The sequence below is a fragment of the Squalius cephalus genome (genome assembly GCF_949319135.1).
Source record: "Squalius cephalus genome assembly, chromosome: 21".
Lineage (NCBI taxonomy): Eukaryota > Metazoa > Chordata > Actinopteri > Cypriniformes > Leuciscidae > Squalius > Squalius cephalus.
In genome coordinates, this window is record NC_137142.1 from 2013106 (window position 1) to 2029115 (window position 16010).

Here is a 16010-nt window from a genome sequence, read left to right on the forward strand (position 1 = left end):
GTGGAGTCCTATAATAATACTAAGAGTAATACTGGTCCTGTTCATACCTGTATGTCCGGGTGGGTGTGACTCGGCATGCAAATCTCACTTGCCAATGTTCATTGGCTCGTTCTGTTACTACTTGGAGGTGATTGGGCTCCCAGGCGAGACCCCATGACGTCAGTCTGACGTAACGTCACTGTTCCCTCCGTCAGGGAACGGGGGTTACATTAGTAACTTAGACGTTTCCTTAAATACTCCTGGAACCAGCGCTGCTGAAAAACTGGATGGACACTAATGCACTTATATATTATTTTGACACTGGAAAAGACCAAATTTTTATTCAGTTCATTTACTTTTCATATTCTTTTGAGCATTTGTGTGTATCATGTGCGATTCAACATTCTCTGTTTAGCTGTGAACACGACTGTGAACAGTAAGTGCATCATTACATTACTCGATCTGTTAATGTTTGTAGGCTCTTTACTAACATTATTTAACAACAAAAGAGTATTTAATAGCCATATGTTATTTGTTTCTTATGTAGAGGTGGAATAAATAATTGTGTGTTGGTTAATCATACAATAAGTAAATAATTGAATATGTATTATATTTCATATTGATGATGATGTAATTTCCAGCAATGACCGTTCGTTTTTTTGTGTGATGCAATATTGGACCGATACAGTTTTTTGACTGTGTAACAGTTAATTTTGTTATTAAACTTTACCTAAAATAAGTTACTGGACTACAGGATGTTATTCAAGTTCAAATCACACTCACACATGAAGAAGAAGCAAGATGAGAATTTAGCTGGATTGTTATCACAGGGGCTTTTGCTGGACATCTGTTTTCTTTAGCATTTGAATATGCTTTGTAAGCTGTGTATTAGGGATGGGACGATACACTTAAACTCACGATACGATGCACCTCGATATGCCAGGGTCACGATACGATACGTCACGATACGATATCAAAAAAGAAAAAAATATTACTGTATAACAACAACTTATTATGGTGACGTTGAAGGTGGTGGTTCATGTTTGATGTGTTGGATGTGGTGTGCGGAATGACAGCATGGCATAGCTTACACACAGTCTTAAGGCCATTGCACACTGAGTCCGAAATTCGCATTTGAAATTTTCGCACGTTAAAAAAAAATTCGACCTCACGTTATGTCAATCACGCTTGCACACTGACCTACGAAACTTTCGTCCGTAAAAAAATAATTCGGATTGGGTTCGGTTTTCTGCGTTTTTCGCATCCACAGACAGTGTTTTGAGAGGTTTTTTGAAAATTCAGAGCCACCGTACAAGCGAACGACAAAATCCAGAATGACGTCTGACAAGTTGATACAATTCGTCCCGCAGTACTGTATGAAAAACAAAATGCGGATTACAAAGACACTGAATAAAATATAACCTGTATACAGCTGTTCTGTCTGCCCAGCGCTTCTGCCGGCCGCGCGCGTGTGTGTGTGTGTGTGCGTGTCCGTCCATAGACATACTGCCTGTTCAGGATCGACTGGTTCACGGAAGTTGGTGGTCTTCTTTTTAATATGTGGCTCCAGTATCGCTAGCAAAGCATCAAACTGTTCCACTGACATTCTGAGGTAAATTTTGAATCGCTCGGAATAATTTCGCAACTCCTTGATAAGGAGGTGAAACTCTCCTTCCTCTCGGCTCAATCTCAGGATTGGATGGACCCAATATTTCCTTTCTTTTTTTCTTTTTAAGAAGAAAGAGTGCAACAAATTCATCCTCACTGCTTGACGAATCTTTTTGTATTTTTTGCGTTTTTTTCCGCAAAGGTTTAATAAATACGCATCGGACTCAGTGTGCAAGGTTTCTGTGCGTGACGAATTTTTAGGCTGACGAACACGAAAAAACGCATACGAAAATTTCGGACTCAGTGTGCAATGGCCTTTAGTTTTACCCTGCTTGATCAGCAGATGGTGCTGCCAGCCTGCCACCATAGACTGTATGTCTGCCCCATATACATACACACACATATAATACACTAAATTATTTATATACTACGCAAATCATGCAGCAGTGCCATCTATCTTTATTTCACGATCCATTTTTTTCGACCTCGATGCGTTTCGTCACGTTTTGTATCGCGATATTTCGTCAAACGATATTTCGTCCCATCCCTACTGTGTATGTCATATATTTGCATTGTTTTTATGTTTTTGTTTTTATTTTTCTCTTTTATATTTTCTGTACAGCACTTTGGTTCCACTTGTAGTGTTGAAAGTGCTCTATAAATAAAGTTGAGTTGAGTTGACATTGTTGTAAGGTCAACATTTATGTGCATAAGAAAGAATATATTTTCCAGAAATCTTTGGAAACAAATTCTCAATCCAACTCCAATTTAATGGCAGTAGGTTTTGCACAAACAAAACACAAAACATTTAATACATACCTTAGTTTGCTATCTTGGCCACTCTTAACAAGCAGTTCAGTGAGGAGATTCTGTTTATTCTTCATAGAGAAATTTAAGTTTTTTGCAATAACATATTAAAGATAGAACTATCCTTGTTCTCGAAGGTTGTTAAAAGGTAACGTGTCTGTATAGCAGCCATTAGAAAGTCTGATTTAAATTTTGTGAAAATTAGTACAATACCCACAATCCTAATTATCGTTACCAAGGACATGGGAATGACTGCAAACACACAGCACTGTGGTAAGAGCAACTTCTTTGAGTGGCGGACTTCACCTAAAGATCCAAATTTATCATGTATTGGGTGCAACACATGCTTCCTATTGTTTAAAAACAGTTCAGTAACCCAACGTGGAAGTTAAGATTGATGCTATGCTTTATATTTTCTAAAATGTCTCATTACTGTACTGTTGTGTGCTCGTGTAATGGATGATGGATGAGAATCATGATACACTGGAAAAAGTGTTATGAAATCAGGAAATGTAGGCAAAGCAAATTTTTAATGTTGCTTGGTGTCAGAGCCAATAGCCTAATGGGCAGCGCTCCAACAGGTAACGTGATTGTGCTTTGGGTCACTCGAAGTTCCGAGTTCAAGAAGACCCGAGTTTGAGTCCCGGCTCGCGGACCTTTCCCAATCCCGTCCCCCTCTCTCTCCCACTTAGCTTCCTGTCTACTCTATACTATCCTATCAGAATAAAGGCAAAAGCACCAAAAATATTTTTAGATTTTTAAAGAATGTTGCCTTGCAAAGTTCCAAAGTTTAAAACAGCATTATCAAATCTTGAAGTTGTAGGATTGATTTAGTTTGAAACAGGGTTGTACAATAACAGGCTTTGTCATTTATAAATGTTATTCCTTTTCTTTGTTGGGAAAAAAAAAAACAGGTCAGAGATCCTATGAATGAATCCATCTGTAAAAGGTTCAAAGATAGCAATGACGAAGAAGTTGGGGTGGCGAGTTATCCAAGTTTTTTATGAACACAAAATAAACACTCTAGGACTCTGCCTACTCTTGTACATCAAAAAATTAACAGTCCAACAGTGTAGCACAGGTCTCTTTCTCTCTCCTGTCCCAGGTGTGTGGGCTGCTTAAATCTGTCTCTCCACCAATCACTAGGAATAGAGACAGGTTTTAAAATGGGTGTTAGCCATCATTCACTTGACCTCATCCCCGCTTGTCTCCGCACTCATTCACCCACTGCAGACTTAGCATAATTACACCCCCCTCGCCACATACCCCCACTGCCCCACTGTTCCTCATTTCTAGAGAGAAAGTTGGCTACAGCCATCTGCGCCCCCAGCCTGTGGACTGTAAAGCTAAATACCAACGGCTGATCTGCGCGTTGGCATCTTTCGTGCAGTGGAGCCACTGGAGGGCTGTGTGGTCCGAACAGAGAGTGAATTCCCGTCCCAGGAGGTAATAACGGAGGGTGAGGACGGCCCAAGGAATGGCCAAACACCTCATTTAAATGGTATCTAGTCTCTCTGTTTGAGAGCTTTTGGCTTAGATACAGCACTGGCTGCTCCTCTTCTCCGACCACCTGGGACAGGCACTGCACCCAGCCCCCTGTCCAATAGGTCTATCTGTAACAAAATGGGGAGATCAAAGTTAGGAGAGTGTAAGACCGGCCTGCCGCACAAGGCAGCCTTTACTTTGGTTAGGGCCTGTTGGCATAGCTCCGTCCACTAGACTAGATGTGGTGCTTCCTTTTTAGTGAGATCAATCAGCAGGCTGACGAGCTCCGAATAGTTAGTAATAAACCTCCTATAATACCCCGTCGGCCCCAGGAACTGTCTCACCTCCTTTTTGGTCTTGGGACTAAGGCAGGCTGCAATCGGCCCATGTGCCAAGTGAAAACCCCAGATTCATTATCTCCACACGCCCAATTGCACACTTCCGCGGGTTCGCCTTGAGGCCAGCCACCCTCAGCGAACTCAGGACAGCGCATAGATGTTTCAGGATACGCGGCATACACACTATGTGGCTGGAGGATTTTGTCCATAAGACGCTGAAAGGTAGCGGGAGCCCTGAAAAACCCGAACGGAAGAGTAATAAATTAGTGTAATCCGAATGACATAGTGAATCCTGTTTGTCTTTGGATAATGGTGATAAGGGTATCTGCCAATATCCTTTTGTTAAATCCAGTGTCGAAAAATAGCAAGCCGAACCTAACTGATCAAGCAGCTCATCAACCTAGGGCATTTGATAAGCTTCAAATTTCGACACAGCATTCACTCGTCTATAATCGACACAAAAACGGACAGACACATCCGTTTTGGGTACCAAACCTATCTGGCTCGCCCTGTCACTATGCGATTCTTCTATTACGCCCAACTCTAGCATGGCCTTTAAATCATCCTGTACTACTTTTTTCTTGTGTTCAGGTAAATGATAGGGAAGGCTGTGCGCTATTTCCCCGAGGATTGTTTCGATATGGTGCTGTATGAGGTCCGTGCGACTGGGCAGGTGTGAAAACACATCTGCAAAATCTGCTTGCAACTTGGCTAAATCAGTGAGCTGCAGCGGCGAGAGGTGTCTCCCCCCAGGACCAGAGCGAGTAGATTCATTTTGACAGCTGCTTCTGGTCCGAGATCTTCCTCTGCCAAAACGGCCGCTGCTAACTCAACCGATGTCACCTCATTCCAGCATTTTAAAAGATTGAGATGATAAATTTGACATGAATTGTCCCTGTCCGTTCGTCTTACCTCATAATCGAGATCCCCAACTCGCCGTGTAACCACAAAATGTCCTTGGCACTTTGCAAGTAATTTAGAACTAGACGTTGGTAGCAATACTAGCACTTTATCTCCCGGTGCAAATTTACGCTTTCGCATTCCCCTATTGTGCAGCCTTCTTTGTCTGTCCTGTGTCTGAGGCAAATTCTCCATAGAGAGCTGCCCCAATGTATGGAGTTAAGCTTGGAGGTCCATGACATACTGAATTTCACTACGGCTGTGTGAAGGCATTCACGACATGCCGCACACAACCGGCTGACTTTTTTTGAATACCCAGCCAAAAAAATCGGACCATGAGACGTGTCTTTGCTTCCCCAAAGTGGCCTGCCATGGTACTACAATGAGCCGCCTGGAAAGGTATTTCCAATGACTTTTTGGCACTAATGACTGGGTTGTATCTTCCTTTGTCTGGGTGTCTTTGGCCACCACGTACAACCTGTCTTTTATAATAGGAAAATGGGGATAGGAGAGCGGCTGATCCCTGTCATACGCATTTATGAGTGTTTCATCACAAGACTGCTCAAGAGGAAGGTTATCTAACTCATCATCGGCATTAGCTCTGCCCTTGTTCTCATATACACTGAGTCGGTCTGTGACGGTCCCGGAACAGCTTCCCCAGCCTGAACCACGGCATCACCCGTCCCTAGCCCTGTCCCCCAAGAGGCATCTGCACACAAATTTCCCAATAATTGTGTAAATGCTGGCCAATCTGTACCCAAAATTAGTGGATGCCTAAGGTGGGGATTAACCGCCACCTTAACTCTACGCTTTTCTCCCCTTAATTAAATATTGACAGTTACTAAAGGATAATCCACCACATCCCTGTGTACACACCTCACCTTAACCTTGCGGCTCATATCCAATGCCCTCTGTTGCATCAGGCTTTGATGAAAGGTGGTTTGGTTACAGATCGGGGGCAGTCCACAGGGAGTCGGAGACCCGGATCAATGTTTCCACTTCTATCACTAGACACTTATCCTGGAAATGACACGGGTCTCCGCAGACTGGCCCAGGCCTTCCCGCCGCCCTAGCAGCAGAAGAATGGCAAAGAGACTGGCGGAGAGTAGGAAAAGGTGGAGATGAAGCATCGGCTACGACGCCACGCCCCGTGTCCTAGATCAAACTGGTAACGGAGGTGGGGCAAGAGAGAGAAGGAGAGGATAGAGAGAGAGAGAGATTAACAAGGGGCTTGCCGACCCCGGGGCACACCACCAGATGATCCTCAGCCAGCTGGATGGCCTGATCCGGCGACACTGGGCAGGGCGTTCCTCAAGGTAGCCGAGCTCCAGTACCACCCGAGTCTGGGCCATCAGCCACTTTCGGTAAGCGTCCCGGAGCTGTTTGGCCATCAGGAATGGTCGGCCGCTGTCACCTACCCAGGTGAGTGGCCGATGCGTTGAAGAATGGCCCGCTTCAGATCATCATAAGCCAGGAGGTTCTTCCCCGGACAGCAGCGGGATCAGGTGCACCCAGCCACATGCCTCCACTGGTACACAAATGCCTCTGGGTTGTCTGGCGGACCCATTTTCATCAGCGGGACGGGGGCGACGGTGGGGGCTGTGTCCAGGGTGTGCTGACTTCTTTGTCCCTGGTTTCGGAACCAGTGTAAAAGGTTCAAAGATAGCAATGATGAAGAAGTCAGGGCGGCGAGTTATCCAAGTCTTTTATTAACTCAAAATCAAGCAGAAAATAAACTCAGTCTGGCACTCTGCCTTGTACATAAAAAATGAAAAGTCTAACAATGTAGCTCAAGTCTCTCTTTCCCATCCCAGGTGCTTGGTTTGCTTTTAGCTGTCTCTCCGCTAATCACTAGGAATAGAGACAGGTGTTAAGAAAGGTGTTAGCCATCATTCACTTGACCTCCATATCACCGCTCGTCTCCGCACTTGTCTGGTTTTTAACTCATCATTTTCATCTTTGTTTTCAGGAATAGAAGAAGAATTTGTGGCGACATTCAAAGGTTCAGAATACTTCTGCTACGACCTTTCTCTGAACCCGATCCAAGGCAGCAGCGAAGAAATCACACTGTCGTTCAAAACACTTCAGATAAATGGACTGTTACTTCAAACAGGAAAATCCACTGACTATGTCAACTTGGCGCTGATAAACGGGGCGGTGTCTCTCGTCATAAATTTGGGTTCCGGGACGTTTGAAGCTCTGGTGGAGCTGGTCAATGGGAAATTTAATGACAATGAATGGCATGATGTGAAAGTAACACGGAATTTGCGTCAGGTAATAGAGCTACAGGAGCTTCGAAGGAGCCAAACAGACCAATGATTCAGTCAAGATCTCGTAACACAAAGTGACATTACCATAGAAATAATTCCTATAAGAGTTAGTTGACATGTAGTTGCGAAGTTACTTATTGTTAGTAGAATGTTGAAAGGGGACCATCAAATTAAAGTGTCATTGCATATCAATTATTTTGTTCGATTTTATGCAGCTACTAATATGCTTTGTAAAACTAACATCGATCATGGAGTATGTCATTCTACTAAACGTTTCTTTAATGTTTAACAAACAAATTTTTGAGTATCATTTGTTATTTTATTCACAGTTTTTTATTTCCTTTCCCCTCTTATTCCACAAAGCACTCAGGCATTGGATATGCTATGGTAAAGAAACGACATTGTCATGTAGATATTATTTAAATTGTTTGTTTTTTTGGGTGTGCTGTGTGTTTTCTTTATTTGTAAACATCCTTTTAACTGGTTGGTACTTTTTTCCATTTTCGATTTTTCTATTCAATCTTCTTCATTTAGTCTTTTCTCCTATTTCCTTGTCTAGTTCACTTTCAAGTTACCACCATTAGAAGGATCACCCTTTACACAGCAGTAGTTTGAAACATGTCCTGACTGCCACAGTCATCTCTATTCCCTCCCATTCTGCATGGTCTGCATTGAAAATGCTGTGCTGATAAAGTCACCCATAATTTATTTGTCTTTGGCTTACTATTTTTTTTACTCTAGCCCCTCCATGTGCCACATTTTTTAAACGTTTAGTTGTCATATTTTAATATATGCTCTGTATACACATAAAATCCACACAATATCTGACTATAATTAATGTGAATGCACAAAAAAGAAAACTGCATGAGATTTTGATTTCTTGACTTAATTGTGGCACTGCTAAAAATAGTGCATTTTCAGTGATAACACTGTTGCATGGTTTTCTTTTAATTTACTTACAAATTAAATATCCTAACAAGATTATCTTCGTTGCTAAAACCCTTTTTGTGTCTGTCAATTCATTTTAAGTTGTTATGGAGCAATACTAATGCTATTGTTTGTTTAATACATCAACACCTAATTGTATTCAAGTAAATTAAGTCTTCACACATATACCTTGTGCATATATAAGTCATGCAATAAATTACAGGGAAAAAAAGGGTTTTAGTCTAAAGAAAATAAAGGAAAAATGTTCCTGGATGTAACCCTGGTTTCCAGAGTGGGAACGAAACGCTGTGCAATAGAGAACATGTCAGTGGTCACAAGGTCAGAAGCCTTATAGAATCACTGTGGTTCCATGATTTTAGCAGGAGGTTTTTGAGTGTTTAAACTAGGGATGTCCCGTTTAGGTTTTTTTGCCCTCGAGTCCGAGTCCGAGTCATTTGATTTTGAGTATCTGCCGATACCGAGTCCCGATCCGATACTTAATACATAAAAAAAGAATAAAGAAGAGCGAAAAAACAGATCCAGGATGTTCCTTATTTTTTATTTAATTCACCTTATTTTAACATTCAACAACTCTGTTAACAAACAGAGCACTTCTGTGAGGTAGCTTGAACAATCAAGTAATAAATAAATTCTTCACTTTTGGACTTTAGTGCAACAGTAAATATAAAAAAAGTCTAATATATATAAATAGCACCTCAACTTAAAATACCCGGCAGGCATGTGAACAAATCAAAAATAAAAGTGCTACAGTGTTTGCAAAGCCAGTAATGTGCTTTTAGGAACTGCACTCCTAACTCTTACACCGGTTTCACACTGCACTGTTAGCAGAGCGTGCAGTGCGTATTTTTTTTCGCCGCCCATGTTAACAGATTAAACCAGGCTTTAGAGCGTTCACACCGCGCGCAGAGGCGGCGCGGCAGTGCGTAGCAGAGCAGAGCAGGAGTGCCGCGATCGTTTCGGCGCCGAGTCTATTTTTGCTGCGCCGCTTTTGCTGAATTAAAGTGACAATACATTGATCATGGCCAAAATACACCGCAGTTTTATCCAAAAAGTGCATTGATGATATCTATTGTGTTTTAAACAGTCAATCAAATGACCAACAGCAATTTAAAAAGAAAACAAATGTCCAAACACAAACTTGTTGCCATGACAATAAAAACAAAGATGAACAAAAAGTTATATTAAATTATTAATAAAATAAGCTTCTTGACAAGTCTTTATTCTTAAATGTATTTGAAAACGAAAAAAGCAATGCCAACTTATCCATTATAGAGTAGCCTACTCTGTCTGTAGCCTGCCCTACACAACCCGCGGTTCAGCCGCGCGTGACAAAAGCTGCCAGTGTGAAAGCAAAACGCGCGTGTCCTGCCCCTGCTCACCATATGCACTGCTCCTGCTCTGCTTACACTCTGCTAATGCGTGCAGTGTGAAACCGGCGTAACTCTGTGCCACCGCATAACTATAGATGTGTTAAAAAATAATGAGAATATATATACATATATCCGAGTCCTGATCGGGAGGTAACGTCCGATTCCGATCGAGTCTGAAAACACGTGATCGGGCCCGATTTCCGATCACGTGATCGGATCGGGACATCCCTAGTTTAAACTCACGCTAGACTCAAGTTATGGACAGCCTCACCATCGCTCCTGGCACTGCACGAGCGCTTTTATACGCAAAAGTAATCATTTATGTGCATCTGGTTTGCAAAATTTACCCGCTGAGTAGAATTGGCTGGGTGTGTATATTTCGTTAGCCTGACTACGTCAGACTTCGTACTTCCGCTCAATTTCATTTCGCTTCTGTACTCAGTCTGAGACAGCTTCAGAGCTTTCTGTTTGCCACCGGTCTGGAAACAGCCGGGCCAATCAACGAACAGAGGGCGGGCTGAGAGCCGTGACGTACACGCTGATTGTACCGTGGATGCGTAGATTTACTTAACTTAACCTGCAAAAGTCGTTCACAGCCATGTTCACTCCGGTATTTCGCTCGATGGTTTTGTTTTCGCATCATACATGTGTTTACAGTGAAAGTTAAATGCGGCCGAGCATGCGCATAACACACGCCATAACCAAACGTTATGTGATTGGCTTACGGGTAACCAATGATTTTAAACTTCAGACAAGCGCCCCCTAGCAAGAGAGAAAACACTTCTCTGTTATGCCGTTCCAGACTCTGTCTACGAAGCAAAGCGAAGTAGCAGAGTCTGGTATTACCAGGCTAATATTTCTTATCATATGTACGCACAAATTGTGTGTCATATCTGTATGCTAAAAAGTGCTTATTGGATGCACATAAAAAGGTCATTTTACGCAAAGCATGACCTCGTGAAGATTGGGGTCGATCTGTCACGTTCTCTGCTCCCTTTCTGTATACATTTTATTCCAGTTAATATAATTTAATCATCCTGCTGATAAGATTATGTGTAGTCTTCATTTTCTAATACGTAAAAAGCATCAATATAATTTATAAATGGTTCTTAGGTTGTTTTATCTGTGTAGCCAGAATATGATGTGCAGTTTCCCCAAACACTTTTGTTTAAATTATTTTTTTTATGTAGCCTATTCCTATTGTAGTTTGAGTGGAATTTTATTGACTGAATGAGATTGATCAGTATTGGAAGCACAGTTGTTTTATTTACAGAACTACAGAATAGCACTTATCCCCCTTACATTTTCCCTAAAGTTGTTAAGACATCCTGTTTTGTATTACTAGAAATAAATTATAGCTGTTAAATATATTTCCATGTGTCACTCGTCACAGTTCCTGGTAGTTCATGCAGTAAATGGCCGATTCAGGTGTTTTAAAAAACAAAAAATGCTTCACGGTGGGTCTTCACTCGCATAATCACATCCCTGGTTACATAACAGCACCCTTTTAAGTGCATACTTGGTCCATTGTCTTATATTTTCTGCAAGTTTCACAAACCATAATGATGCCGTGGAAATTATATACTTTCATGCCATGCAAGCTGTAAATGTAAATACTCAAGTCTGTGTGGTAAGAAGATGCTGCACACTAACACTAGGCAATACTAGGAAATACATTTAAATACTTCTCAGAAAGACAAAACGTGTGCAGTGGGAGCCAAACCCTTATCCGGGTTATAAAACCTGACAAAAACTTGTAGAGAAGACCAACCTGCCGCCATACAAAAGTCCTGAAAAGAGAGGCTTTAGGAAGGGCCCAAGCTGAGTAGAATGTGCCTAGACACCCAGAGACGAAAGCAGCCTCATAAGCTTTGGAAATTGCATCCAATAGCCAATGTGAAAGTCTCTGCAGCTCCTCTCTTAGGACCAGCAAAAAAGCTGCTCAGACGTGCACCAATAGCCGCTTTCCGACCGGAGGAACCGTTTCACAGTTCCTAGAACTATTGGCTAAAGTACCCGGATGTCGGCGTGTTCGCACCGCAGGAACTAGGAACGATTTTAGTTCTAGGAACTCCATTTGGAGGAACTAATTTAGGTCCTACTTCAGAGTAGGGTCTAAACCAGCACTATAGGAACTACCTGTGACGTTAGTGTACGCTGATTGACCGAACGCACGTGGAACACCAGCACCCGCCATTTTTAAAACAGCTAGAATGTAAACACACAGATTATAGCCTATATATTTACTCCATAAACTAACTATACAAAGTTTAAACATGGAAAACAGTGATAGATGGGTCTCTAAACCTTTACGCTGAAGAGAAAATCCAACGCAACTTTGAGGGGACCAAGCCAAACATGAATTTTTATCTGCTCAGCTAGCAACACTGGACATCAACTACACGGCATAGGCTAATAACCTTTTTTCATATACTGTCTACTTTCTATAACAGTTCTATCTGATAAGATATTAAACAGTACTGTTTGACAGATCGCTAACTAATAAACACAGAGAATGCGAGCATTGTTTGCTCTGGCGTTCTCAGCGCCGTCAAAATAAAAGTCACCGTGCTTGCGTCACTCCCTTACCCCTCCTACCAGTTCCTATGGCCACTTGGCCAGTGCGAACGCAAACAGCAAAACCGAGTTTGGGGGAGAGTAGTTCTTAGAACTGTTTAGAAGTGGACAGTTCCTAGAACTAAGTTCCTGTAACTACTTGGTCGGAAAGCGGCTATTGATCCATACGGTCAACATAGGCCAATAAAGTATTTCCTGTTCATCTGTCTCAAACAGGGGAAGTGAAAAGGACTGCAGAAAATAACTTTTGACTGGCCTGGTGCAAAATCCATAAACATTGAACTAACACTAATGCATGCAAATAGCCTACTCTCTCAAACAAGGCCAAAGCTAACAACAGAGCTGTCTTAAGAGAAAAGAACTTGTCTCATACAAATGAAAGAGGCTTGAACGGCAGGCACATGAGTATCTCCATTCATTGCAGCAATGATCTGACAGAAACCGGTGACATTTCCACTGAATCTAGCTCTAGATCCAGGAAACGCATCTGTCCCAGTTCACTCCCAGGCCCAGGTCTTGTAAATATCTGAGGACAGTATCCCTGCCAGAATGTAGGAATTACCCCTTTGAAATTCAGAGGTGCCTTCTGAACCGGAGGCACCTCTGAGTTCCTACAAAAGGTTACTTTTGTAATCTAGGTCACTGAATGTAACACTGGTTCCCTGAGTGGGAACAAGACACTGCGTTGCTGGTCATACTCACCATTGCTGCATAGGTTTGTGTACCTTGCAGAACAATTTGAGGCGATGGACCCAAGTATGCACTTAAAAGGGTGCTGTTACGTAACTCCTTATGGGTGAAGCTTCTAGATTTCTACAACAGCCCTTTTCTATACTATAGGGGGAACGATGTGTAGAGCTTGTAACAGTGTCCTCTGTTTGATTTTAGAACACTTGGCATGTTAAGCATTCCCCAGGATGCAAGGGAGTGTGGTTAACACGCACAGCTCTTACTCGCTTGCTTCTATTAGTGTCTTACCCCCCTAAACTTCACTCCCATCCAGGTCACGACACCAAATGTAACCGGTCCTACTTCGAACCAAAGGAAGGAGGAATACACGCACATCTCTTTCTGGCCTACATTATAAGTTCATCTGGAACGTCTGCTGTTTCACTGAGCGGTGTGAGCTAGGACAGGTAGAGAGAGAAAGCTTCAAATCTCCATGTGCTTGCTCCTTTAAGCTGGACGTACATGGTGCGATTTTTGCTGTCGTACAAGCTGACAGGCAATTTTTTTCTCTCGGGAGAAATTGTGTGGAAATCGTTGATGCTCGTATGGTCGTGGCTCCCAGTGTGTGAGAGGAATACGATTCTAGCCAAGTATGTTATGAGCATCTCCCGACCTCCAGATCATTTTCAAACATGTTTAAAAAGTTTGTGGAATCGACCCGATTTTGGCCAGTGAATAGGCTGTTCTCTATTGCCAAAACATACACAACCACGTCACATAGGCTAGATCTATGATTATTATTATAGCCCAGTAGTTGCTGCAACCCTACAGTGTGCTCATACACTGACACACACACACACACACACACACACACACACATATATTCACACTCTCTAGTTGTTTTGTTGGAAGGATAGCTGTGTTCTCTGCTTTTCACCAAATCATTTGCACACTCATCTTTTTATTCTTTTCTATCCGAAGCTATAGAAGCAACATTGAAAGCTCCAGTCTCTGTGTGTAGCACGAAAGCTCACGTGATTTCCACCGGCTCGCCGTGCAGTTCAGACGTACAGGTACCAGCTGCTTTGACGTGATTATCAGGATAACTGACTCGTAACGTGTGCAATGGCTCACGACCTCCCAAGTGTCAGAACTCGCACAGTGTACGCCCTCCTTTACTCTTCCACTTCTGCACCTCATAGCTAGGTGACTAGAATGTGGCCAGATAGTCTCCCACAGTGAAAGCATTGTCTGAAGCTCATGATTGCTCAAGATCTTGAAGTGTGGAAATCCTTATCCTTCTAACATGGCCTCCGCATGACAAACCCCCAAACAGGACAATGATGCACGTTCATTAAGGTAGACACTTCAGAAATGCCACCTTGTCACTCAAAAAGGGAATAATCAACTTAAAGGCGAGTGGCTAGACAAAAGGGGCTGAAACTATAGTGCACTGAAGATAAGAAAATCAGAGGTGATGGTGCCAGGTTATGCAGCTCCTTATGGGTGGCACTTCAGCACCATCAGCCAATGAATTAGTGTGTTTCTATAGGGCTTACGATCAAGTGACCACTGGCGTGTTCTCCATTGTCTCATTATGCAGTGTTCAGTGCATCTTAGTGACTGAAGAAACCGAAATCCAGACAGTAGCAAAGTGGTACCTGTATTTAATTTTCCGGTGGTTTGTTCTTTAGGTAACAATATCTGTGGACGGAATATCGACTACCAAAGAATATACTCAAGAGGACTACGCTATGCTTGGCTCTGATGACTTTTTCTATGTTGGAGGAAGTCCTGGTACAGCCGACTTGCCTGGATCACCTGTTAGCAACAACTTTATGGGTTGTCTGAGGGAGGTAAAATACCTACTACAAGATATCAGTGCAGATGAAGCTGTATAGAGCTTTATAGAAGCTTATGTTTCTGTTATGTCCTATATTGTGTTTGCAGAACAAAACAGGTTCAAAGAGCCTTTAATTAACCATTACATGTTTTGAAAGCAATTGACCTTATTAACTACAGTGCTCATTATGGATAGGGTTGGAATTCACTGTAGGAGGAGCACTGAGGTTCTCTTTAACATCTCCCACAGTAAATATCAACCCACTTTACAGTCAAGTCTAGTTTTAGTCTTTTACTTTTTGTCTTTTCTGAATTTTTGTTTTTCTTATAAAAGACTGCACTTTGGTTCACAAACCTCAACTCACGTGTAAAGCAGATATACTAAATAGTAGGGCTGCCCTCAACTCATTTTTTTTTTACATTAGAGAGAGCAGACTTAGAAGTTGCTACTACTTACATGTCTTAAGTTATAAGCCATATTTGAGGTTGATGAATGATAGGCGAATTATTGGATTTCCTGACGTTAACGATCTGTCCGTTACAGCCTGCGTGATTTTGCCACTTCCTGTGTAGTTTTTTTTCTGCGACTAACCGACTAATAAAATCTTAGTCAATTAACCCTCTGGGGACCAAGCTGTTTTTGGGGTCCTTGAGATGTTCTGACATGCCTTGATATTTGTGCTTTTTTCAGTTATTTATAAACATGTTAATGGCAAAGGTGTAAATTCACTCTATATAGCACAAACAGGGCTACCATAATATGCGAGCAACGTGCATGTAGATGTTTGTATTTTTAAGAGAATAATGTTTATGCGTGGTTATTGGAAAAAAATAAAATGAAAGTTGCTGATTTAAGAACACAAAACACATAATAAATATGTGTCCACAAGACTTTTGACTAATTGATGTTGTCCCTTTGAGTTCTAGCTTCAAAATTATATGAAAATCATCCTGCCTGATTGTTCACATGAAACACTACATTGATTTAAACATTGTAAAACAGTTTTTTTGTCAGAAGAGGTTTATGCGTGGGAGTGGTAATGGGTCATCAATATTAATGAGATTCAGACCAGAGGTGTGACATAGACGCTCCCCCAAGTGTTAATGGGCCATCAGTGAGGCAGCCTGAACAAAGAATGAGGAGATTCAAATGTTTTGTTTTTCAATCTGTTTTATTGTAATTTTGTAAAAACAAAAGTAAAGGCAGGTATCTCACA

At 42.0% G+C, this 16010-nt stretch overlaps 1 protein-coding gene across 11 annotated transcripts in view; it reads left to right on the forward strand.

Annotated features, from left to right (window-relative positions):
* The window catches only part of nrxn1b (neurexin 1b), a gene marked incomplete at its 3' end in the record, with an annotated part of 139744 nt that overhangs the window by 24367 nt on the left and 99367 nt on the right, over positions 1-16010 (forward strand). For all 11 annotated transcript variants that reach the window (XM_079855489.1, XM_079855492.1, XM_079855495.1 and 8 more), the window contains exons 3-5: positions 7087-7391; positions 7751-7774; positions 14646-14807. In XM_079855489.1, coding sequence (XP_079711615.1) covers positions 7087-7391; positions 7751-7774; positions 14646-14807 — 491 coding nt within the window. The remainder of the gene's footprint in view (positions 1-7086; positions 7392-7750; positions 7775-14645; positions 14808-16010) is intronic.